At 36.5% G+C, this 24,812-nt stretch overlaps 2 protein-coding genes across 15 annotated transcripts in view; one reads left to right on the forward strand and one right to left on the reverse strand.

Annotated features, from left to right (window-relative positions):
- The window catches only part of MBP (myelin basic protein), a 111,734-nt gene extending 94,627 nt beyond the window's left edge, over window positions 1-17,107 (forward strand). For 4 of the 8 annotated variants that reach the window (XM_074547642.1, XM_074547629.1, XM_074547636.1 and 1 more), the window contains exons 5-11: window positions 1,667-1,690; window positions 8,068-8,094; window positions 10,485-10,592; window positions 11,064-11,099; window positions 11,677-11,709; window positions 12,683-12,805; window positions 15,315-17,107. In XM_074547642.1, coding sequence (XP_074403743.1) covers window positions 1,667-1,690; window positions 8,068-8,094; window positions 10,485-10,592; window positions 11,064-11,099; window positions 11,677-11,709; window positions 12,683-12,805; window positions 15,315-15,371 — 408 coding nt within the window. In that variant the 3' untranslated portion in view covers window positions 15,372-17,107. The remainder of the gene's footprint in view (window positions 1-1,666; window positions 1,691-8,067; window positions 8,095-10,484; window positions 10,593-11,063; window positions 11,100-11,676; window positions 11,710-12,682; window positions 12,806-15,314) is intronic. The other 4 variants (XM_074547620.1, XM_074547622.1, XM_026790962.2 and 1 more) reach the window with 4 other exon arrangements.
- A 121-nt stretch (window positions 17,108-17,228) lies between these two features.
- The window catches only part of ZNF236 (zinc finger protein 236), a 75,493-nt gene continuing 67,909 nt past the window's right edge, over window positions 17,229-24,812 (reverse strand). For 5 of the 7 annotated variants that reach the window (XM_014264248.3, XM_074547608.1, XM_005482894.4 and 2 more), the window contains 3 exons: window positions 24,027-24,156; window positions 20,997-21,173; window positions 17,229-20,563 (listed from right to left, as the gene is read on the reverse strand). In XM_014264248.3, coding sequence (XP_014119723.2) covers window positions 20,436-20,563; window positions 20,997-21,173; window positions 24,027-24,156 — 435 coding nt within the window. In that variant the 3' untranslated portion in view covers window positions 17,229-20,435. Of the gene's footprint in view, window positions 20,564-20,996; window positions 21,174-24,022; window positions 24,157-24,812 lie in introns of those variants that run through there. The other 2 variants (XM_014264247.3, XM_026790960.2) reach the window with 2 other exon arrangements.

Raw genomic sequence — 24,812 nt, forward strand, 5'->3', positions numbered from 1 at the left:
GATTCTGCATACAGAATATACAGAGGTATGTGCATTCTTGTGTGGCAATAAATCAAACCAATCAACTCAGTTTTTAGGAGTAATGACTAAAAAATGTCTGCCAACTGTACAAAGTCTGTGTTTATCCTTTGGCGTGAACATGATTGCAGTGATTCTCTGTAGATTTTGATGTAATTATGTATGAGAAGAGAGGAGGTCACGTCTTGTATCTCTGCTGTAAAATGCTATTTTGAAGAACTTAAATGTCTGCAAAACAGAACAGGATTATGGACAATTCTGACATTTTTTACCAAGCAGAAGTAGTTGTTTGGGATTTTTTTCCCTTAAGAATGACTACTCATTGAGTTATGGAGTCTGGATTTGCAGATCCGAGCTGGAAGCACAGACAAGTTGAATTATTTTGGCAAAAGTCTGTCACATTAGGACTTCCAGTGCCAAAGCATCTCTAGCACTCTTCCACACAATGATAATATTGATGTACATCCTAGGAAACATTCCTAGGAAGCTCTCTTGTGGGAGGGCTTCAGTGTGGAAACTATTGAGCAAGTGGCACAGTCATTTCAACTATTATTTATTTAGCCTCTTTGAAACAATGCCTTTTGGTTTCTTGTATCAAGAAAGGCTTGTGGGGTCATTTATTTATACAAGAGTAGACAGAGGAAATCTAGATGGCTCATTTGTGCTTAAACCCTAAATAGTTCTTGCCATTTGCTGATTTTTGTAGAAGATCACTGATAGATGATGAAAGTGTTCATGGACCAGCTGAAATAGAATGAAGTCCCTTGGCAGTATTCCAGACTTCACTAAGTAAACAGGTCTTTGATAAATAAGATACCACTAAAAGCACCTTAAAGGATGAATTTCAAAGGCTTGAAAAGTTCTTAGAGCAGCACTGTTAATTTGCTTGCGCTTTTTTCTTTCTTTATTTTGAAGCATTTCAAAGCAATTCTGCAGCTGCCTTTCTTGTGGTCTTAGCCAGCCCATGCCTCAGTGGGAGCATCTCAACTACCCACACCAGCAGGCACTGGAATGCAAAGACAACACTTGCTCTTTGTACAGATTTAGGGCTGACATTCAAGCAAAACACATTATAAATTCTTTGTGGAGGCATTTTCTTATTGCATCCATAGCTAAGAAGTACATTAATGAATAATATTCACTATTGTGTCCAGAAAGGTGGGGTGGGAACAATGCTGGGACTGTTTCATGGCCTCCTTTTCTCATGTGGAGCAGGTTCTCCTCTGCTCTGCAATTCTGAAGTTAGATTGCATGGGAGTTCCATGGGAGTTGCTAAAAATAGAAATACTAGAATGTACAGAAATACTCCTTTTCCTCTAAGGGGCAGCAAGTGCATTTGCCATTTTCCCTCCAATCCCATTGAGATTTTGGATAGCTGAAACTCAATTAAAACCAGCTTGAATTTTGTACTTTTAAGAAAAACTTCTAAGGTAGAATATTTGAAACAAAACTGTTGTTGTGCACAGCTCAAATTTAATTGTATTTAAAAAAAATTTTAAATGGTGACAGAAAGAAACTGTGGTGCAGACATTTTAAATAGCATGAAAGAGAGAGTAGCATAACAATAAATTATTTCCTTTCTAATCTTTATAGAATATTTGTCTAAGCAAGTTTGTTAAAACGATCAAATGTTCTTTGTGCTTCCTAGATTCTGGGCCTGTATTCAACTTCAGTATGTACTGACTGCTATTTTGTTTCTTTGATGCAGTTGTTTTGTAATCCTTTTGTTTATGATTTTACTTTTTTTTTCTACTAAGTTTGGTTTGTGAAACAAGAACTTTTCTGTCCCGGTTTAACATTTTGCATTAACTTACTAAACTTTAAACTACACTTGTGACACAGATCAAACAAACCAAAATATGTGAGTGACAGTAAATAATAGGTGAGGCAAGACTTAGTGAAAGATTGAATCAATTTCTCTTTTACATTTTGCTTCAGTTTGGTATGCAATCTTGTAACTGTCTCCTGCAGCCTGAATGAAGCCTTGCCCCTGCATTTCCTTCCCACCCTGTGTGTTTGGGTGCAGGAAATGTGGAATGTAGAGATGGGGCTTCTCCATGCTACAGACAGATACAGGCAGGAGCAGCACTGGGCTGAAGTTCTTCTCAGCTTGAGCAGAACGAGGGTTTGGGATCAGCATTTCTGATTCAGCAGATCCAAACCCACTCCTGAGCTAAGCACTTGCTGGAGTGGGGATCTACAAAAATGGTTGTGATAACCATGCAAAGGCAAAAAGTTTAGGAACCACAGTTTTAAAAAAATGCCACAGAGGGATAAATTAATCAGAATCCTTTTTCTTTTTTTTGCACTTGAACTCTATTCACATTTCCTGTGGAAGCTTTAATGTATACTACAGCACCATGAAGAATTTGAAAAGCAGTAAAATCAGTGCTAGTCTGACTAGTATTTGATGTGATTTAAGTAAATACTTACTGTAATTTTAATTTCCAAGTCTTAGTTTTCAGGGAGTGGTATTGCTTGTGATACACTGTTTTGTAAAACCTGCTGTGCAAGCGGTATGCTTGTAAAAAAATTTTATAGAGTTTATAGTGGTTGTAACAATAATTTTGTTTTAATCTTTTGCTTTTTATGTGCTTTATGTATTCATTAAACTGTTTACATCACAAAAACCAGTGTACTAATGATTTAATTTGTTTTAAATGCTTTAATCCATTAACAGAAGTTGCAACAAACTACTTGTACATGACAGGTTTTTAGTTCACTAAGAGGCTGTGTGTCCTTCTGCAAAATTCAGTTAGAACAGTGCATTGGACAGAAGGGAATAGAGAAGTTTCCTTCTGGAAGGAAAAGGCAGACTTTGAATAACCAAAGCTCCTGAAGCTGATGTTCTCACTGAATCTGGCCTCTCATTTCACTAAAAATGAATTAGTGTAACAGAACTGCCAGTCTGAAGCTCTTTTAGCTTGTGCAGCGGTAGAACCTCAGACTTCTTTAGATATGCCTGGTTTAAAAAAAAATCACCTGCACAAAACAAGGCAATACCAACAGGTGAGTACAGACACCATGTGAGAAGTGAAAGGCCAAAGAGCCACCATCATGGGATTGACTTTGACACGTTCATTTAACACCTGTATGACCATAAACATGTTACTTATGCCTAATAATTAACACATTATTTAATGGACTGGGACTTGCATTTTCAAGGAAGTTACTAATTGAAGTAATTACTGCAAGGTACTAGAGGAGTTTGGGAATTGGGAATAGGTTAAATACTCTTTTAAGTGGTACTTCAAAGTGCAAGCACTAAAATTTACTTTAGTGATGCTTTGTGCTCACCTGACATCAGCTGCATGGCAGGGTTTGTTTAGAAATGGGACGAAGTATTTGGGGCTTGCTGATTTGTTTTACAAGTTAAAGAGGAGATCATGACTGGGAGAGTGCCTGTGTGCTTCATGGCTTTTACTGGTTTTTATATGGTCTTGTGCCTCTTACATTCAGATATGTACTAGTAACATGTTCAGGCTAAAATACAAATTAATCTACTAAAACATTTGAAGGATCTCTGTTTCTAATCACTCCACAGCAAAAGGTTTTCCCCTTTCATTAAACTTCTAACAGGATCTTTCACTTCAGTCTTTGCTTGACTATTTCTAGAGTCTTCTATCCACTAGTATGATAACAGTAGTATGTGTAAGTTGCATACAGAAGAGCTCCAAGGATTCTTTTAAGCACTTGGTGAAGTTCAAAGCTTGTGGTGCCCTTTGCCTGGGCCTGAACCCGATGGCAGAGCTGGTAGAGGAGCACTGACGGAAGTTCTGGGATCTTTTGGTGGGAACTGGCCTCAGCTGTTCTCAGCCGTGCCTCTCTTGTTCACCTGCATGGCCCCTCAGCCCAGGTGAGAGTAAGGTCTGGATTTAATTTTAAATATATCAGAGGGGGTGTTTGTTTAAACAAGCGCAAGGCCCAGGCAGGGATGTACATACAGATGTAAAAAAATTTACATACAGATAGTCAAAAAGAGTTATTAAAAATTTAGCACAAAGATTTTCTCTGCCTAAGAACGATTTAATGTTTACTTCTCTCCAGATGAAGCAGTTTGATAAGAAATTGCTTTATATTAAAATCTGCTACATTATATCTGATATATTTTTCTATCACGTTCCTTGCAAATGAAGAACTGCATTAGCTTCAGCCCGTTCCATCCTAGAATGCCAAAATAAATTACTGTACTTCAGCTGTTTTTCAGATTACACAATGGTAAATGCTTCCAGATAGAAAACCAGAGCAAAAGTTACTATTTTTTTGTCTCTGACCTTGTTTTGTACCTCTGTCATCACATAGCGTTAGTAACAATTGCTGGCTTTCACCTTTTTTACTGATGCAAAATATCTCACCATGTTCCTGAAATGGTCTCCATTTAAGATGCATTACACTGCATAGTTACTTGGTTTCATTTCTGACCTGCACAAGAAATTGCCCACTGCAATTTTCAGGTGATTTTACTGAAATTTTTACAAATCAATTAAAAACTAATTCTTATGATGCATCTACTTCTCCATTTTTGATACATCATACAATTAATGTACCTTGGAAACTGTATGAGCCTCAGGTTTGGAGTGGTCCATCTTCCCCACTTTATACTAACAGTATTATTGGAAATTTTACCATGTACTTCTTTCAAAGAAATATTCTATTAACCATGCCATGTCTAAATATTTCATAAGAGTAAACTCTCCTTGCTATTACACTCTCTCTACCAGTTATTCTGAGACAGGCAATAGTGCTTTTAACAGCCTGTATGAGAGCTTAGCTTGTAACCTGCTTACCTATTAAAGGCAGAAAAGAAATAGAATTGGGCCAATCCCTCAAAGATGAGAACTGATCAAATATTTGGTGGGTGGGTGGTTGAGTGGGTGGTTGAGTATGTGCAATCTGAGATTTCCAGAAACCAAGGTTGTAGTAACATTTTTCTGGCCAGCAGCTGTAAAGTGATTGTGTACACCTGGCATTTATAGCTTTGTTTTCTAAATAATTCCCATCTTGCTTATTGTATTACCTTCATGACTATAGGAGAACAGGACATCTAAAAACTGTATAAATGATTGCTCTCTTACCAATGGCCATACCCATAACCCCATAACGTTACATTGTTTTGCTGTAGCAACACCAGCAAACAGATGTATCTCCATCAAATATGCAGGTGATCAGTACAAAGTGATCATGGTGAGTACCAGTGCAGAATGCCTTCCATATCTTGCCCATGTGCAGTAAAGTCCTAAAGGCGGCAAAGTTTGATGGCAGCAGAAGCTACTTGGAGAATACCTACTAGCCAAAGTCTCCTTTCTTTTTTTTTTGCTGGAGTGATGATACTCAAACAAAATCCAAAACAAATCCAGCCAAGAAAACCCCCATCCAAACCATGGATCATTTCAACAAAGTTTAATCTATGTCATTGATACCAACTTGAACATTAACAGAATAATACTGAGTATCCATCAGAGACTGTGTCCAAGCAGATAAAGAACTTCTGTCATGAAGAATATTTGAATAAAATCATTCATGCTAGGCAGAAAAAATGCTTCAAAAAAGCAAAGTTCAATTAAAGCACTGGCTTTTGCCTCTGAAACCATTTATCAAGTGTCACAACAATGGAATAAACTGGACTCAGGGAGAAAACCCAGAAGGTATGATGGCACTGGTCTCACATTTGAGTCCCATCATAAACCGGAACTCTCCTGAAAAACTGCCCCCATTCTTCTTTTTTCCCCAGTAATTCTTTTGCCTGCTAATTTATGAACACTAATCATCAAGGCACTAAAGGGTAATGGGGTTATGGAGAAATGTTGTTCTGGATTATTGACTGGCACCTCTCTTGATGGGAGTGTTCTCCATTGCTTCCTTCCTTGTGTTTCTTACTTTTCAGTCATCTCTACTCACTGCCACATTTGTTATTCCTGTCATTCTGCTAGGAATTCTTCCTCTTTTTGTTCATCGCATCTTTCTAAACAAAGATTGATCTCAGCACAACCCTGAAAGGCAGAATCCTCTGCATTCTACATCCCTCTTCCTGCCAATTCTCCTCTATACCTTTGAGCAAGTAATTTAATTTCTGTCATATCTTCCACATTAGTAAAAATTAACAGCACCATTACAGGGATGTGTGGCTCATCCTTCCTAAAGTGATTTTAAAAGCCTGCTGAATTAGGTAATTAACTATAATGTTATCACCAGATCAGCCAGTGGGGAAGACATCAGCGTTCCCATTGCTTTTGGTCACAGATCAGCAAGTCATGAACAGCCTGGGACAAACACTGCCACCAAGAGTGCAAAACTGCTACCTGGGTTGTACGTGAACAAAGATGGAACCAACACCACCACAGCTCTGATTCAGCAGTGCATGCCCACTAAGGTTACATTCCTCCTGGAATAAGCATGGAAAAATACATCCCACATCAGCTGTGTATTCTGTTGCTGCCTGGTGAGAGCCAGGGAAGCAGCACTGGAAGGTTCTGATGAAGTGTCAGCCATGCCCAGGAACACAAAGCCCCATGGACAAAGCCCCTCCAAGTCTCAAGATGAAGCAATTTCTGTATTCAAGTGCCTGCCAGATTTCTCATTAAACTATATCACAGATTTCAATATTATTAAAATAAGAAAGAAAAAGCATATATATTTATTGAAAGGATGCATCTCAATTCCTGTTTGGCATACATATTTAGAAACCATACTGACTACCTAATTTTGAACCTGGATAGGAATTTCATTAGTTTGGGATTCAGAGTCTGTTTTGAGGACTAATACAAAATCAGTGGCTCACAAATTCCCTGTTGAACTTTCAGCTTCTTCTTCCAATAGAACAGCACAGTGTTCATCACATAATGCTTAAAGGATAATTTTAGTCTACCAGTACAGTTCCAAATGTCTTAGAGGAGGTGGTAAGCATTATGGAGAACCTACAGGTTGTGGAACAGTTCGGTTTTCTAAAACAATCTAAATGCAATTTTCATGTCTATGTGAATTTGAAATGTGTGGATTTTGTATGATATCTTTTCATGCACAGCAACTTGTTAGGTATCTTGTGATGAAAAGCTGTTGGAAACCATGAAACCCATTGAACCCATGGGTTCAACTTGAAAAAGCCCTTTGTTTTCCATCTTTAACTGGTTTGACTGCATTTTAAATCAGCTATTTCCATATTTTATATGTGTGGATTTTGCCAGCAGAGAAACAGCATGGGACATACTTAGGATTTTCATCTAATATTCTAAAGTAGGCAATAAAAAAACACAAAACACAATAGTGATACCAAAAGGAACTGTAAAAAGCAGAAAAATCAAATACTCCATAAGTATCTTAACTCCTCATCAGTCTGTGATATGCATTTGTGCCAATAACAGTATTAAGAGCTATTTACATGCATATGGAATCTGCAGCTGTAAGCAATCCTCTTGGGGAGGATGAGAGCCCTCAGAAAGATGATAATATGCATTTAAAAGTGCTCCCTAATGCATCTGAGGTGCAAGATCTGACATATCCTGTTTATAGCAGGCAAAGTCAGGGATGAATTTCATGGGATTTCATGTCTGGAAAAAAAAAGCCTGTAACTGCTTAATTGTATCCATTTTATACCCAGAGCCAGTTGTTGCACAACACTGAAAAGCATGCATATATATATATATATATATATACACACACACATATAAATACATACACACCCACACACAAACGCACACTTTAGTATCTTCAGGTCAACTGGAAATGTAGTAACCTTGCACAAAACCCCAAATGGAGCCCATATTGTTAGTTAATTAATGTTAACTAACTAACAATAATTTATTAATTTTAAAATAATTATTTTAAATTAATAATTTTTAATTTATTGACAAATTAATTTTAAATAATTTTAAATTAACAGCTCTTACAAGGTACTAATACAGGTTGTGCCAATAAATGTAATTAGCCTGATGTGAAAGTACATGGCTAACACAGGGAATGCAATTCCAATGTATAGCTAATGTTGAAACTTAAAATACCTGCATGTTTTCTTTGCATTGCATTCACAGTTACTCTCTTTTTTTTTTGTCTTAGTGGCCAACATACCACCATACTACCAAGGTAGGTGACACAGTAAAACAATGCTATTTTCCTGTGCATCACCAGAAAAAACCATAAAATGTTTCTAAAAAAACATCACTCCCCTTACAGGATAACTGCGGGTATTTTATGTATATTTTAAAGAATCCTTATTTAGATTATTAATCCTTAAAACTATTGATTTCACAATGAAGTTGAAAACTCTGTTTTTGTCATCAGATCTCCCAGTGACTGCTTAAATTTCTAGTACTGGTAAATCTTTTTTACTAAGATCATTCATCTTTGGGGTTCCTTTTGGCATTTTGAAGGTGCAGCAGAGTTGACTTAGTTGAGATCCTTGACTGAGGTAAAACTTTTCATTTATGTTAACTGGGAACAAGAAAACCTGAGTGATCTTTTGTTCAGCTACTGAAGAATTATGGTACGTTTAAACTTTCTTTAAGGGCACAGAGACACCTCCATTTTAAACTTCACCACCAACATTCAAGGGCTCTGAATTCTCGCTCATACTTGGCAAGTACATTTCAAAATACATCGATATGGAAGCCAAGGATGCCTTTTATTGGCAATGCTCTCAAGACTGAAATTCTTAATAACATTGCAAGAGGTGTGAGGAGAACGCACTGCAGCCCCTGGGCAAAAGCAACAAGTAACACAAATAAATAAGAAGCAAATTACATCCCTTACTCAAACACAGTTGCTCTCCTCTGTTCCTGTAAGGTTTTAACGTGAATATTATTTAAAGCCAAGCACTTAAAGCATATTTAAAGGTAAACAGTGATGATCTGAATGCATTAATGAATAACATGGTAACTGTTACATTGAATTAATTCAAAAGGTCCACTTATATCACACCATGTCAGTAGCCCATCATAGCAGTATAAATCAGATTTCTCTTTTAATTTCAAATCCATCAGAATTTATCTTCTAACAGTTACAGATACAACATAAACAAAAGCACTCTCTGAAAAATACCACTGGATTTTGTTTTCTGTCTCTAGGAGTTCAAAAATTGAAAGAGAAAACTAGAGGTGAAAGAGTAATTTCAATAATGAATTGAGCGGAAACATGTAAATTACCTGTCACAAATAAATAATAATATCAAAAGTTCTGAAGACAGATGAAGTTTGCTGATGACAATATGAATGGAAAACACTTTATTTTAAACACCAAGAAACTCACCCAGAACAGTCACTGAAAATTACTTCAGATTTGCTACTGCTTCATACACATTAAGACAGGAGACAGTCGAAGCCTGTGATGACATTTGGCACTGCAGACAGAAGAAACTTTGTACTTATAGCACAATAACCTACAATAAGCCAAGTTATTAGCACCCAATAATTGGTCAGGATGCCAAAATCAAGAAACTCAACCCTGTCTAGATTCTAAAACCTTATTATCCCAATTTCTCTCCATTCCTGTGGCAATTCATTCATTCATAGCCCATCAGATCTGCAGCACCATGATATTTATCCTAAAGACAAGGCAGTCAGCAGCTTTCAAAGGGTGATTAGAATGTAGATTAAGAAGACAAAACCATGACTGAAGTAACTGACTCTCTCTTCCTGACCACGGCAGCAGAGGCTATTTTGGCAACACTGGAACTAGCAACCAAGTAGAAACTGCTGCAGATTTATAAGCAGGACTGACTACCTGACACTATGGAGATCTCACAGATCCAAAATTCAGATTTTCCTGCTTTTGAAACAATTAAGTGCCCACGTATCATCAGCACGCAAAAAAACCAACCCTGATAAATCATCAGCCAAACTTCTCTGCATTGGTTAGTTTTTTTCCAACAGAAATCAATATCTGACTTCATTTGGACTACTGCTCAGGAAGCCCTTCTGAAAATAGAAAGCCCTACAGAAACAGAAATTTCAGCCTCACTTGGTTCCCTCATTCTGAAAATAACATTGCTCTTGCAGCTCATGAGTGTTACAAAGTCTTTGGGAACTAAAAATGGTACACGATCTATTCCTGCTTTCCCATGCAGAATGATCCAACATAATTTTAAGGTTTTTTCCATTTTGGTTTGTTTTCTAAAATCACAGCCTATGATCCTACTTAAGAAAAATTTCCTATTTAAGGAAAATGACAAGGTTTCTCTTACCTGAATTTTCCAATGAGAGCCTCAAGAGCCTGAACTTCCAATAAGAGCCTCAAGAGCCAATATCCACAATGGGCTGTAACATCAAGAACACATGCAGCCATATATATGCACAACATACGTGCCTATACATGCTGTGCATTTGCCATTTCACAGCACTGACAATGGTAGGGGGCAATCTCTGTAGATTCCCAAGGCTTAGTCCTCCTCTGTTCTCTCCTGAAAATGATTCTTCATGCCATGGCTGGTTAGCTGTGCTTCCCAGCTGACTGGGCCATGTGCCTGCTCTGCTTTTCAGGACATACATGCAGCCAGGGTCAGCCACCACGTCGGGTCCATCCCCCCAAGATCTCAGCATGGCCGGCCTGTTGATGACAACCCTGTAGTCCACTTCTTCAAGAACATTGTAAGTCTCCCTTCCTCTTATGCACCAAAATGAAATGTTTTCTTTAGAATCCATCAGTAAACAAACACTCCCCAATCATTACTCTTTATTTCAAGCCTCAAATTGTACTGTGCCCTTTGAGCTCATGATGCCATTCAAATACAAAAATAATTTTTACCTACAAGACAATACTGAAATGCTACCAAAAAAGCATGTGAACCTCCATTAGCATAGCCAAATGCTAATCATGTCAGTTATACAGCTTCACCACAGACAAGTTTTGTCCTTGTGTTTTCAACACTGGTAGTATCCAGAAATTATTACAGTTTCAAGATGGAAATAAATCCAGCATATCCCAGGCAAGCCTAAGACAGCAGAGGAGCTTCTCAATGCAATTACCATTTTTAGTTCATGGATAATGTGCAAAAGATCTGATGATTTCTGGCATTTATTTTTGCCTTCGTTTGACAACTCTTTTGTGTTGGTTTTTAGGTCTCACCCCGTACACCACCCCCAATGCAAGCAAAGGTAAGCAATTTCAGGGATTCAAGGCATTTATGGGCTAATTCCCACTAATTCAACTGCAAGCCTGATTCACTATCCCTAAAGGCACTAAGTAAAAGTCTACAGGTATCCCTGGGAACAATTTAAAGCAAGAGCCTAAGACACAGAAACCATGGTTCTCTTCCTCACGCACTTCCTGACTTTGTGCATGACTAATTGAAGCCACTTGCAGGGATTTTTATATTCAATTTATGGTGTGATTGCTTTAGGTAAATGAACTAACAATAGGTAATGCTTTCAAACAAGCCTCATCAGCCAGGAGCTGTCCTTCCATTTAGTGAACTCAACTGGCTTTTGAAGTAGTGATACTGACAAACCGTGGCTAGTAAAGTCAGTTCTAGTAATTACAATAAACAATTTTGGATATTTTTTTACTTCATGAAACGACTGTACAGACTGTTGTTCTCAGCTCCTGCTTGCCTCATTATCTGGCCATTGTTTCATAATCTTGGCTATCTTTTCATCTTGTGTGTATGGCAGACCCAGATGCTGTGTTCCATAGTGATCACCATGTCATTGTTTCTGTTTCTTGCATGTACAGGGAAGAGGATTATCCCTCACCAGATTTAGCTGGGTAGGTGACAAATGTGCTTTTGGTAACAGCCCTTTTATTTACCAGGCCAAAGCATCTCTTACTCCATTGCCTCAAGCTGCTTCAGCAATGTGATAATTTTGTTTTGTCTCAAGTTTGCTATTTTGCTTTTCCTGTTCTACTTTCCTTCCTCCTTCCACAGCACTTTAAGATGGTAATTGTGTTGCTTGCTCTTATCCTGCAATTTGACAGCCCTTGCAGCAATAATTTCTTTTGCTTCAGTACAAAGGGAGCAAAATCCACTGCATGGCAAAGTTCTCTTCCTTTAAAGGTTCCTGGAAGACCCATCTGGTGCATTTTTCTTTTCCTGGGATGGACAAAAATGGGAGGGTAGGCTGGGACAAGATAGGTGCTTATTCAACTTTTTCAACTGCTTTTACACAGTCTGCAAAACTAATGCTGCCACTAACCTCAGTATTTTGGTCCACCTTTCCTGGCTGTTAGAAGTGATCTGCCTAAGCAATTCCTAGACAAGTTCTTCCCACAGTTCTCTCACAACTAATTAAATTCTACTTCTCTACCACAGGTTTGATTTTATATGAGATGGCATGTAAATTACTGGCATTTTAAGACAAAATATCAAAGCCTTCAAGCCATTAAACATTTCTTTCACTATCAGAACACCACATATTAGCTGATGTGTTTGACATCTTAGAACTCATGAAATTAAAACATTTTAAGTTTTTTCACGCAGGTTAACCTTCTGAGTATTTAATTTTTGAATATAAATTCATTTTTTACAGATTGATGCTTCCCTCAGATTTGAATCTATTCAGATAATTTCCTAACATTTTCCTTTATCCTTGTTTATTGCATAAAATATTGTTTTATTGCAACAACCTCCAAATTCCTCATTTAAGTATTACATTTCAGTGATCACAAATACAGACTACAACATGCATATGATAATTGGAATGTGACAATTTGCAATATACATGAAAATCTTTCTTTGCAGGGTGGTGAAACACACAAGCCAGGATATGGAAGCGGAAAATTCTATGAGCATAAATCTGCTCATAAGGGACACAAGGGATCCTATCATGAGGGCCAGGGCACTCTTTCCAGAATCTTTAAACTGGTAAAGTACAATTGAACTTTAAGTACAAAAAAATTGAACGGGGAAAAAGAGAAGCCAAACCTCTCCAGGACCTGCCATGTTTGAAACAAGTATATTTCCTTAAAGCTTCTCATGGAATTATACTTGCATGGATACACCAGAAGGTTATTTTGTGGCTTAGTGACTACTTATATGATAGGAAACAAAGGTAAAAATACACAGTTAGTGGCCATCAGGAAAGAAGGTAAGTCCACAGTGTCCCACAAAGACCTGCACCAGGACCAGTGTTGTCACTGAATGCAAAAATGATCTGAAATACAGAAGACAAATGAGACGACACAGCTCGTTGCTGCTGAATTATTTGGGATAGTGAGAATGAAAGAGAACTGATAAACTGCAGAAGGGTAGTACAGGGCAGTGTTGGATGCAGTAACAACTCCAGCAGTCCCTGCTTGTTCCCACCCCAGGTGAGAAAACTCTTACAATATGTCAGTATTGAAAGTTATGAAACCACAGAGTGGGACAAATTACAAAACTGTCATATTAGAAATAAACATTTGGTCAGATTATCTTTAGTCTGGTTCAATTCGCCATTTCAAAGCACAGCACAGCCACAACAACACAGGCAATAAATGAAAACAGAACAGGAAAAAAAGGTCAGTTGTGAGGATTTTTTACCTTCTATGTCAGGAAACAGACACATGAAGAGCAGACTGTATTCACTGGCTGTGATACTTTAACCAAGACTGTATTTTCCCTCTAAGGCAATGATGGCAGGGAATTCACTCATAACAAATTACCCAGTACAGTATTAGAACATGAAGATGCCATCAGCAGTCATCTTAACTTCAAGTTAGAAGGTCTGAGATCTAGCAGAGCTGATCATTTCAGACTCTCATTATTCCTCTCCTCAAGAGGAGATATAACAGTGCCTTCATTTGCAGCAAAACCCACATTTTTGTCTCTTAAACAGTTTAGGTTTTATATCTCCCATTGTACAGTTTTTTTCCCAAATATATGCAGCACCAAGTGACAGCACAAAAACTTCAAGGAAGTAGAAGGTATTGTTATATTGCAATTTAAGAAAAGGAATGATCTCTTCAGAGGCCCAAGTAAAAATCAAACAAACACATTTTAAGTCTTATTTTCATGTTGTGCACTTGGTAGTTTTAGTGGGGTTTAGGTACATCAACTATTTCATGGCTATACACTCTCATTATTTGTAAAACTTCATCATTTCAACATCTGAAAATACACATTAATGATCCCTCATGAAATTTAATATTCTCTTTTTGCATATTCATCACAGCTATTTTAGCTTAGTTTTATATATATATATATATATATATATATATGAGATACATACACCAGTTTTACTTTTTAGATAACCTTTTCCCAGCCATTATAAGTTCTGCAACTTTGATAAGAGTTTTATTCATGCTTATTTGATTTAGACCTATTGTTTACAGCAGGAGGCATTAATAACTCTTTCTTTAGATAGTTCAGTAGTCTTGTAATATAAAAAAGTTATCCAGTCTTTAAGGTATCTTTGAAAGAAAAAAAGCCAGTTACCTAATGAATTAGACTGAATTTTCCTGTAACAGTTCTGTAAAACTAAGGAGGCAGTGCTGAAAGATAAGAACATATATGAAGAAAATTAAGTCCCAAAGTACATACTTTTTTTTCAAGTAAACAGTTTAGTCATCATCTGATTACAGTAAAAATTACCACGTTATCTCACATTTGTGATCTTAACTGCATTTTTCAAGATTTGCCTGTAGAAGAATTGCTAAAGCTAAGGAACAAGATACCAAGTTAGCTTAATCTCAAATTCCAAAAAATTAAATGTTGGAATTTCAGCTTGAATCATCTTTGCTATAAAAATGCTTCTTTTCTCAAGTGCAGATTTATGAATTGTCACAGTTTTTTCCTCACACCTTGACACTTTCTTATTATTTCTAAGAATAGGGCAAGTTTCAGCCCTTTTATCTTTTCTTAGCTTTTTCCTGTATCTGCATCTGAGCTTTCCATATAAACCTCCTCTTGATGTAACACTGAGAATTTACTGCAGAATGAAATGATTAAATTTCAGTTCTTTTGGATGTGAAACTATTACATCTTGCATGCAAGGTTTGGAGATTTTGTTTTGTTACTTGTTTTGAAGTATACACATAGTACAGGGTTTATAAAAATGAAATTTTCCATGCTGTCCAAGGAAATAAATTGTTTTCGTTAGGAAGGCCTGAATAAGAACCTGCACTTAAAGGTTGTTAATGAGAGACTGTCTAGTCTTCTGTGGAAGATTTAATGACAGTTAAGTTAATCCTAGGCGAAAATCAATGAAAATAAATCCCATTTTTGAAGTGAAAAATCCCAGTAATATTTAGTGACATACTAGAGGCAACTGGAGGCTATTTTCATTAGACAGCATTTAAAATTTTGTCATACTTACAACAGATTGATGTTCTTCAATGCACAGCCCCAAATATATATTAATTTCTAATTGATGCAACTGTTCTTCCCTCCACAGGGAGGCTCTGGGTCCCGACCTGGATCGCGGTCTGGTTCCCCCATTGCTAGGCGCTGAAGCTCCAAGATGCCACCCAAGGATCACGTACTCTGCTTCATAATATAACTGCCTTAAAATTAGTAACAGCTGCCACAATTACCTAGATAGATGCAATCCATTACTTAATGCCAATTAGTAGTAATGCCATGCAGTAGATGATACAAACTTCTATTGGCAATCCCTGAGCAACAGTTGAATGAAAGGAACACAAAAAGTAGTTTTGCTAGATCTTTTCCTTATTTTATGTGAAGTAACAAGATCTCTGACTATACCCCTTATTCTTCAGGATGCCCTAACTATATGCTGGACTCCTTTATTTCTCCCAAGCACCTAATTAAAGCTCAACCCTTCTGATTTCATTTTAGTGAACATCACAATTACAAATAAAGAGCTATATAATGTCTTGGACACTGAGCACTGCTGTTAATGAATTTTTGAGACACTGCTGTTAAAAAAGAAAAAAAGATCCAACATGTGCAGAAGTTGTAAGGACTGTTTATCCAAATTTTCTTTTTAGTTTTTTTTCTTTTGTTTTGTTTTAATCTTCCTTCTCTCACTCACAGAATAATTTATTTTCATAACAGGATTAGGCAGTCATGGAAAGGTTTATCAAACATTGGGAGTTCAAGGTATGTGAAGTGTGGGAGGGGGCAGATGTTGAAGAATCAATATGATGTGGAGCAATAGCAATAAGGAAATTCTTTCCATACTATGATTTGCTCATTGCATCCAAACCATGAGAATAAAGAGTAGATGAGGGAGAGAAAGAGGATTTCAAATTTGAGTTAGACTAATGTTACAAAACAAGGGATATTCCCAGAGAAACATCTAAGACTGCACACGTGACCACTGGACGTCACTGGTGCTTCACATAAATTCTGCTGCAATAGCATTAACTTTGCAGTACAATAAGTAAATAAGCATATAAACAAAAAAAGTCTAATTTCTGAAAGAAAGCCCTTCAGTACTGGTATCTCAGATAGTCCTGCACATCTCACATTAGAATTTCAAATCTTTCTCTTGGTATTGCAGCAGTGCTGTATTTGATAGGCTCATCTTTTGCCTGAGTAACACTTGGATGCCTTTTAAGGGCAGTGCACCAAAGCAAACTCATAGTAAACTACTGTGAACATTTAACTGTTGTATTGTAGTTGCCTTGTAGAAACAGACTATAGTTCAGTTAGATTTAGATATGAATTGTTCACAAATTACTAAAATGAATGTGTGGAGATGGTATTTCCAACCACACTTAGGGAAATAAAAGGTTCTTCTGAATTGCACTGTTTTATTACTTAAACTTACAATTTCTTCAACCTGTCATCTAAGTGTCTGATTAATTTTTTTTTTAGTTTTAGCCTATGCACTGTAGATTACAGTTAGTGCTTCCTAGGTTGAAACAGCATTCCTAATAAGTACCCAGTAAAAGTTACCTATAAATATATGTTATTTACATTTCACATCTAGATCTATTGTAGGTTTAAATCAGTGTCCATTAATATGAAGCAATGGAAGATGAGATGATAGAAAATACATAGAGACTAAAGAAAACAAAACTGCCAAAATTATTATGCATACACACACTATTACATCTATTACCTTTGTTGGTTGCTATGTGTATTTTTCTATTGTAGCTTCATTCAGATGTATACTCTGCAACGTAATAGTTGATTTAATTTGAACACGTATTGTTCTTAGAGGAACACAGCTTTTAAAAATAGTCACTATTGAAATAAAGTAATCAACTTGAAATGAAACTTGGGCCAGTTTTGTTTTTTTACAAAGGAAAAGGATATATGTATATATTTATACATACTTATATATACTTATATATTTAGGTCTGTTTGATTTATTGCCCCCCCACCCCATCCCCCAGAGTTTATGAATAATGTTCAGATACTAGAAAATAACACAATGACACCTTGGGACCCTGCACACAGGGTTCTAGTGACAGTGCATGGCCCAGAAGGTTGACAATAGGACACAAGAATTATGGAATGCCAGTCTCTTAAGGAGTGACAGCTACAGGCCAGAGGGATATTGCAAGGCACAAAATGTACATGAACAGGAAATAAAAACCAGTCCCCTTCATGAAAAATTGTGGCACAAACAGCCCTCAAAAATGTGAAAGATTATTTAAGGTAAAAAACCCAGAGAAATACATCTTTCAATATACTGCACTGTAGAGTAACAGAATTTAACCAAAACCTCTTCCTTGCCTTCATCACTCTTCTTTCCCCTCAGTCATCTTTGCCAGAGGGTTGAAGTGGCTTTTTGGATTTACTTTCTCTAGAGGAATAGGTACAGTACTTGAAAGCATTGCTTTACCAATATGAAAAAAGATTAAAACTTAGCCTGAAATTTATTAGTTACACACTAGTAGTTTTGATGAAAACCAGCAGTTTAAATGATCATTTGATTTGTAAGCAGAGGATTTTTCCTGAAACAAGAATGCACAGCCAATACCAGGAGTAATTTAATGTTCTGAAGGAATGGATATAAGCCAAAAGAAACTGTGAGCAGACAAGAGCCAAAAACCCCAAGGCTAGCTCAAGCCTACTACTGCATTAAACCAGAAAGAACAAGGGCTGTCCACTTACCCACTATGCAATGTGACACATCAAGCACTCCTCAGAACAAGAGTTCTTCTGCTTCCTTACATAATGCATCTGCTTTAACACAGCTTTTGAAAATATCAACATACTGGTTACAGTGTCTGTATTCGCTCTGAACATCAACACATACACTGCTCTGAAAAGCTCCAACTCAATCCTACCAAGGCTATAAAAACCTCTGTTAAGACACTAAGTTCACAGATAAAGAGGATGCAGGGAAGCAAATCATATACAATTTATGTTAAAAAGAAATTTTTTAAAAGTCTATTACTGTAGCTGACAGGATTTCCAAGTGCTGGAAGAGTAGCAAACTGAATTCAGGAAAAATGTCAGCTGACTCCGTAACTCACACTGTTCAGTTAACACTTCCAAGGCTTGCTGAACAGACTCACTGCCTCTAACCAAGGCATAACACTTTTGAGAAGTGACCCTTTAAAAATGCCATCTTTTTACCCATGAGATCAGCTTTTAGGTTCTGTGTACCAAGTATCACACTCATTAAATGGTCTGGGTTGCAAGGGACCCTAAAGATCACCCAGTTCCAAGCCCTCTGTACATTTATACAGTATTCTCTGAAACAACAGGGAAAAAATTTCATATGTGGAACAGGCAATACAGCACATTTTGCTCTATTATTACAGATAAACAGCATGCTATGCCATGAGGCCAGACAACTGTAAAATATAATGTCTTTCTTTAACAGCTGAAACATTCACAGGCTACCTGGAAGGGAAGGCACTGATGGAAGGACTTTATTCTTCACACTTAAAATTCAAACATGCACTTCTGTAAACAGTTTTTCCAATCTCCTAGAATCCAGAATCATATGCTTAAAAAATACACGAAACAGAATTTGGAAAAAAGTAATATTATTTAGCATGTTTTTCAATTAAATATTCCACATAACAAAAGTGTTATTTTCATGTCACCAACTATATTACTTATATACATATGCTGAACAGTTAACAAAAGAATTAAGAGATGTTCTATCAAAACCAACAGCGATTTCTTGCTTCAGCAATCTGAAATAACTAGTTTGTATCACAGACAGAGTATAGACAATATTTACACATAAGAGCTTTTTGGATCTGAGAACAATTATCTTTTAGAAGGAAAATTAAAGTCTGGGTCTGTATTATAGTACAACATATCCACCACTGATCTAGAAGTACTTGTGGCAAACCAAACAGATAACTCCTTGAAACTGGGATTAATATTTACAAAATATACTGATCAGCCACACAGAGGCTCGTAGACTTTAAATATATATATATATACATATATAAGCACACATATATATATCTATATATATGTAACATATAAATAAAATTCAAAAGAACAAGGCAAAAATAAGAAAACAGCTTCTGTCTTTGGAATGTCTAAAAGACAACTATGCTTTTACTCCAGTGTTTCTCTGCTATGAATATACTGAACAAGTGGCACCTTTGAAAGCAATACTCAGTCAGCCAGGTAGTTTTGCTAAAACAATGACTTAAACAACAAATAAATGTAACATATTTCCAAAATCCACAAAGAAAAAAATAAGGAATTTACAGATTCAAAATGATAACTGTTCACAGCACTGGGGAACATTGTATAGTAGAGGTGACTTAGTGTGCACCTAATTTTCTCACTGCTAACCAAAATGGTACTTGTTTACCTCAGATTTAGTATATGGCTGTTTTCCACAGATTCTGAGATATGTACCTGCTGACCCAGTACAACAAACAACAACAGAGGTTTTTATTGGAACCCTTTTTCATTTGGATTCTTATTAAGTAATTATTGCCAAGTCAAAAACCTCAAGACTTTTACTGTAAAAACTAACATCTATCTTCCTCTGTGGTTGGAATGAAAACGTACGTGCTCCCTCTCAAGAGTTTACCTCAAGAAAAGCCATGAGCTCGCAGTATTTCATTTTTTTCAACAAATTCTCAAAATGCACTAAAAAAGAAAGCTTTCAAAAGAAATACAGCCTTTTCCTGTGCCTTGTAAGAAAGAAAAAAAAAAGGCAAAACTCCACTGTTTTATACTGCATGCATCATCAACTGCAACACTTTGTTTCCAATCTCAATTATTTCTTAAAACACATTAAAAAAAAGTTGACTGACAGTTTCATGATTTTCCTGTGAAGCTATTCTTCATCATCATTAAAAATGGGAATCATTCTATTCTGATATAAAGTTCCAGTTTATTTTTAAATAGATATACTGGCTGTGAATTCAAAGATGAAACTGTATACATTATTACCTGAGTTCATTGATTCACAGACAACTTAGCACAGATTAAATGAAGTTTTCCCAATATTCTTCTACAAGCTTAAAAAAAAGGAATTAATCTTTTAGGTATCTTTTGTAAATAATTAAAAAAACTATAATATATTATTCTATTGTTAGTATCTTCAACGCTTGAAGCTTTAACTGTAAAGTTCAAGTCCCAGAAATATTTTTTCTTTTCAAATTTCAAGTTGTTATCGAAAAACATTGCCTATACTTTGCCATTCATTTGAAGATTCTTGTACCACTTCTTCTAAATTCAGAGCACGACTGATGTCTTCCCCTTCTTGTTCTTGGTGACTTGCAGGCTCTTGTACGGGACCTACCAAGGTACAAGAGAAAAGGCACTTGAGTATTATTTGACATATAGTGTAAGAAAAAGGTAAATATAGCACTTGGGAATAAAGGAACCATGATGGGAAGAGTATTATACAATTACTTCAGACACTGTCAATTCATTAGATGGTATTGGAAATTTTTTTTTAAAAATCCAATACAATCTATTGCTTTCCTGGAATAAGTTTTTAACTCTATTTCTGTACACAGAGCTCCACATCAAAAACAAGGAACCATAAAAAGCAACGAATTGCTGTTTCAACCTGATTTTTGGGTTGCATGTGCAACTATTACCTCATCAACTGTGGTCTTTGGCTATCAGTGCTTGATTCCTCAATAACTTAAGGGAAGTGCTCTGTGCTCTCCTAACAAAACACATGGAGTCCTGTCCTCAGCAGTACTACCACCATGCTACGTACCAGTGTAACCATGAGCTCGTTTCATATGCAGCTTCATATTGCTTTTCTGTGTGAATCCCATTGCACAGTAGTCACATTTATAAGGTCTCTCTCCTGTGTGCCTTTTCATGTGGACTTTAAGAGCACTCTTCTGGTTAAATGCCTTTTCACACAGTGTACATTGAAATGGCCGTTCCCCTTTATAAGAAAGAAAAGCATACTTCATAATTTTTTCATTAAAGATTGAAATACAGTTTGAAATTCTGTAAAAATTATCAAGATGATCTCAGAATGAAATAGACATCATCATTTTCCTTGAAACTTTCTCCAAACAGGGCTATAGCTTCACATTGTCAGAAAAAATCTCAAATTAAATGTCAGAATAGTTACATAAGTACTAAATCACTGATATTATCCTTCCTATCCAATTTATAACCTAGGCAAGTTATTTAACAGAGGTACAAAAAAAAATTCAATTTACCAATTTGTATTTTCTGTACTCAAAGAAACCATCACCTTTTTGCATCATGAAGAGTAATGCAGATAAAGCAATGTACTAGAATTAACAAAGCTGATGCCTTTAAGAAACTGAAAAGTCAAATATGTTAACAGAAAAAAGCGTCCTGGTAATTCTATATGGAACTTGTGGCTTTCTATGTCAACTAGTGATTCCCATATCTCACCAAGAGAGGCTTATTGTTCCAATTTTGCCAGAATCCTACTGATTTCTAGCTATAAACACAAGAACATATTAACTTAAAATATTCTGAAGTTTAAAAATACCTACTTTACAAGACCAGACTTTTGCTTCGACACTAACACTCGACACCATAACCTCTGACATAAACACCCTGTATGTCATTAAGGACTTCTAAGAGCACTAAGATACTCCTAGCTATTAGTTAGCACAATAAAGCACAAGCAGGAGTAAAAACATTTTTCTAAATTCTTTCTTACAGGACAAATATATCTCTCCCTTCATTATGTTAGTGTTCCCACCTGCATGCCAAATCCAACTTCAGAAGGTCCTTTAAAGCACAGATATTTTCCTTCTATTTTTGTTAATAACTTTTTCTTTAGTTTGAAGAGAAATCCAGGCTTACTGAAATTCTTTTGATTCCATTTTTTAAGTTCAGTGAAAGTGAGCAGCCTTTTTGGTGTAATGGATTACTACACAGTTTTTGGTAGAACTGGAAGCAAGTGCTTCCCTCTGATTTCAACATTTCAGCAAACCACTCTTCACTGATAAATCTTAAATAGCAAGATATCTAGATCTATTCAGAGAAATAATGTGTTTTCTTTCTGGTCATTGATTCAGTAGATATTACCCATTAGAAATGGTTAGAAATGTTTAGTCAAGACAGAAATCACAAACACTTTCTCACAGAGAAGGGACAGCATCTTTATGGAAATAAGTCAGTTTAGGTTTAGATTAACCTTTCCTAGCATAGTTTATGTAAATGCATCCATCTAAACACTTCTGTACAGCACATAAACAGGATTTTCACTCTTTTGGTCTCAAGTGATTTCCAAAGGAAAATTACCTTTTGAAAGAATTACAATCCTATAGATTGACCTACTGTTGCCTGACATTGTTGAAACACAAAAATAAATATGAATTTAGCAAGGTCTGTTACAGTCTAGCACATGAGCCTCCTAGTACAAGAAAACCAAAAATATCTAAGGATTTAAGGATTTCCTGAGTGAATTACAAGTCATTCCAAAACAGAAAGAACTCATCCTATGGTGGTGAAGATTTATGAGAAACAGATCAATAAAGGGACTCTGCTCTGTTCTTAGCCTCCCTGAACTGCTCTGTGCCTATTACAGTGGGGCAGCAGCGTGAAATTAACTAAGCATGGAAAATGACAACTGGTCATCTTTCCTGCTTCCTGCATATTCTGTGCAACCCTTAAACTAGGAGACAATTTTTTCAAGAGTCTGTGTTATTTAAGTCAGTTTTGCAAAAAGCAAATTACTGGGGGTATTTTAATTTCCTTGGATTTTATCTCCTGCTTCTCTTTTCCTAACCACAGTAGAACCAGAATGTTCTTTCTAATGCAGTAACCACAAAGCAGCTTGATGCTGGGGAAAGAGAAAACTCTGGTTGACTCATTCTAAGAGAGAGTTTTACCCTTTTGAGGGAATCTTCTTATTCTACAGCACATCTAGCCAAATTCATTGGTCGTCCCCAGCTTAGTAGCAACACAGGTAACTTTCCCCTGTCCTGTTTACATTTAGCAGCCATGACAGCTATTTATTGGCAGCAGTGGTAGGGAAAAGAAAGAACTTGTTTCAGAGAGCTGACTGCTATATTTAGAACTCATGCTCTCAAGAAGAATGTTTGTCAGGCACAGAAGGTGACAGGGAGGGCAGCTGGGCTATCATCCTATGTACAGCCTTCAACTTATAGTAGGGCAGAAGTTGCAACCTGAAAAGCATTTCACGTACATCACAGAAAATGAGTGCTCCCTAAGAGAAGTCAGAATAGACTTTTTATAGATTAACTGTTGAAGGAAATAATGCAAGTGGAATACGTGGAAAAGAACACAAGAAATTAAAAGCACTGGCATTAGAAACAGATGACCTGTGCATGTAGCTCAGTGACAATGAAGCACTGCATACAGCAGTCTACATCAAACCTACCTCTTGTTTAACGTCACTGAGCACACTCCTCATTTGCACATTCTTCTGTATGACTGAGGATGATCATAACCAGTGTTTTTAAATCACTTCAAACAATACTTTAAAATATGATTTGATTAATCTCTTTCAAAGGCTGACAAACCTTTAGACACAAGTTCATGCACTCACATTATCACTGCAGTACTGCCAGTCCCAAAATACAGATCAGCTTAGTGCACATGAGTTTTCAAGTTTGCTGCTCCTCCTTTCAATTTCCATACATTTGAAGAAAGAAATTTACTTGGTTTTTTAAGCCTAAGTTGATATTTAAATGCAGTTAGCTGAAAGCATAAGCAAGGGCTCCAAACATAACACCCAGACATTGCTAAGAAAACCTCTCAAGATAAAAACAATTTCTGGTGTCACCTGTGTGGATGCGACTGTGTCTCTCCAGCTGACTTGGCTTAGCGAAAGCTTTTTCACAAGTATCACACTTAAACACTCTAGGCTTCTGGGAACTCAGTGAAGGTCCACCCTGATGGGTTTGTATGTGCTCCTAAGCCAGCATAGGGAAAAAAAATAAATTTCAGACCCTTTAAAAACACTTCAGTACTTAACATAAAAATATATTATATTGACACCTTGAAGACAAAAGCAGAGGATCTTAGTCATCAGCAGACAAGCTGGAAGAAAATGGAAGCCTGCACTGTTTTTTTTCTTTTAAATTAGACATTATTTTTGTGTATCAACTCTCTCTAACCATCAGTCTTCACACTTCTGAAAAACTCCATAAGTACCTGTATGTCTTTCTTTTTCTGGAATATATTAGTCCCTTTACTAATTATCTGAAGCAAAATAAAATACAGAAAACCAAACTAGAGTTATTTAAATGCTTTGTGCATCTACAAAGAGGTATTTTGACAACTGTGCATTGTAAACTAACGTAGGATTTTCCCCTCTCTCCTCTACAGCATCCATCTCCCTCCTTGTCTGATATGTGGGCATTCCTCAGCATCTGAATTGGTAACACCGTCAAACTGCACAGGCCTCAAAGAGGCAACTATCACAACATACACACACACAGCTGCACGATGGCAAGATGCAAACAGAACCACTTCACAATGGACTCTTAATTGAAAAAAACACCAGAAACTTAAATCACTAAGGTTCTGAATGGTGAGATAGCAGGATGTTTTATCTTCATGAAGAAGC

This window comes from Zonotrichia albicollis, chromosome 1, assembly GCF_047830755.1.
Source record: "Zonotrichia albicollis isolate bZonAlb1 chromosome 1, bZonAlb1.hap1, whole genome shotgun sequence".
In the NCBI taxonomy this organism is placed as follows: Eukaryota; Metazoa; Chordata; class Aves; order Passeriformes; family Passerellidae; genus Zonotrichia; species Zonotrichia albicollis.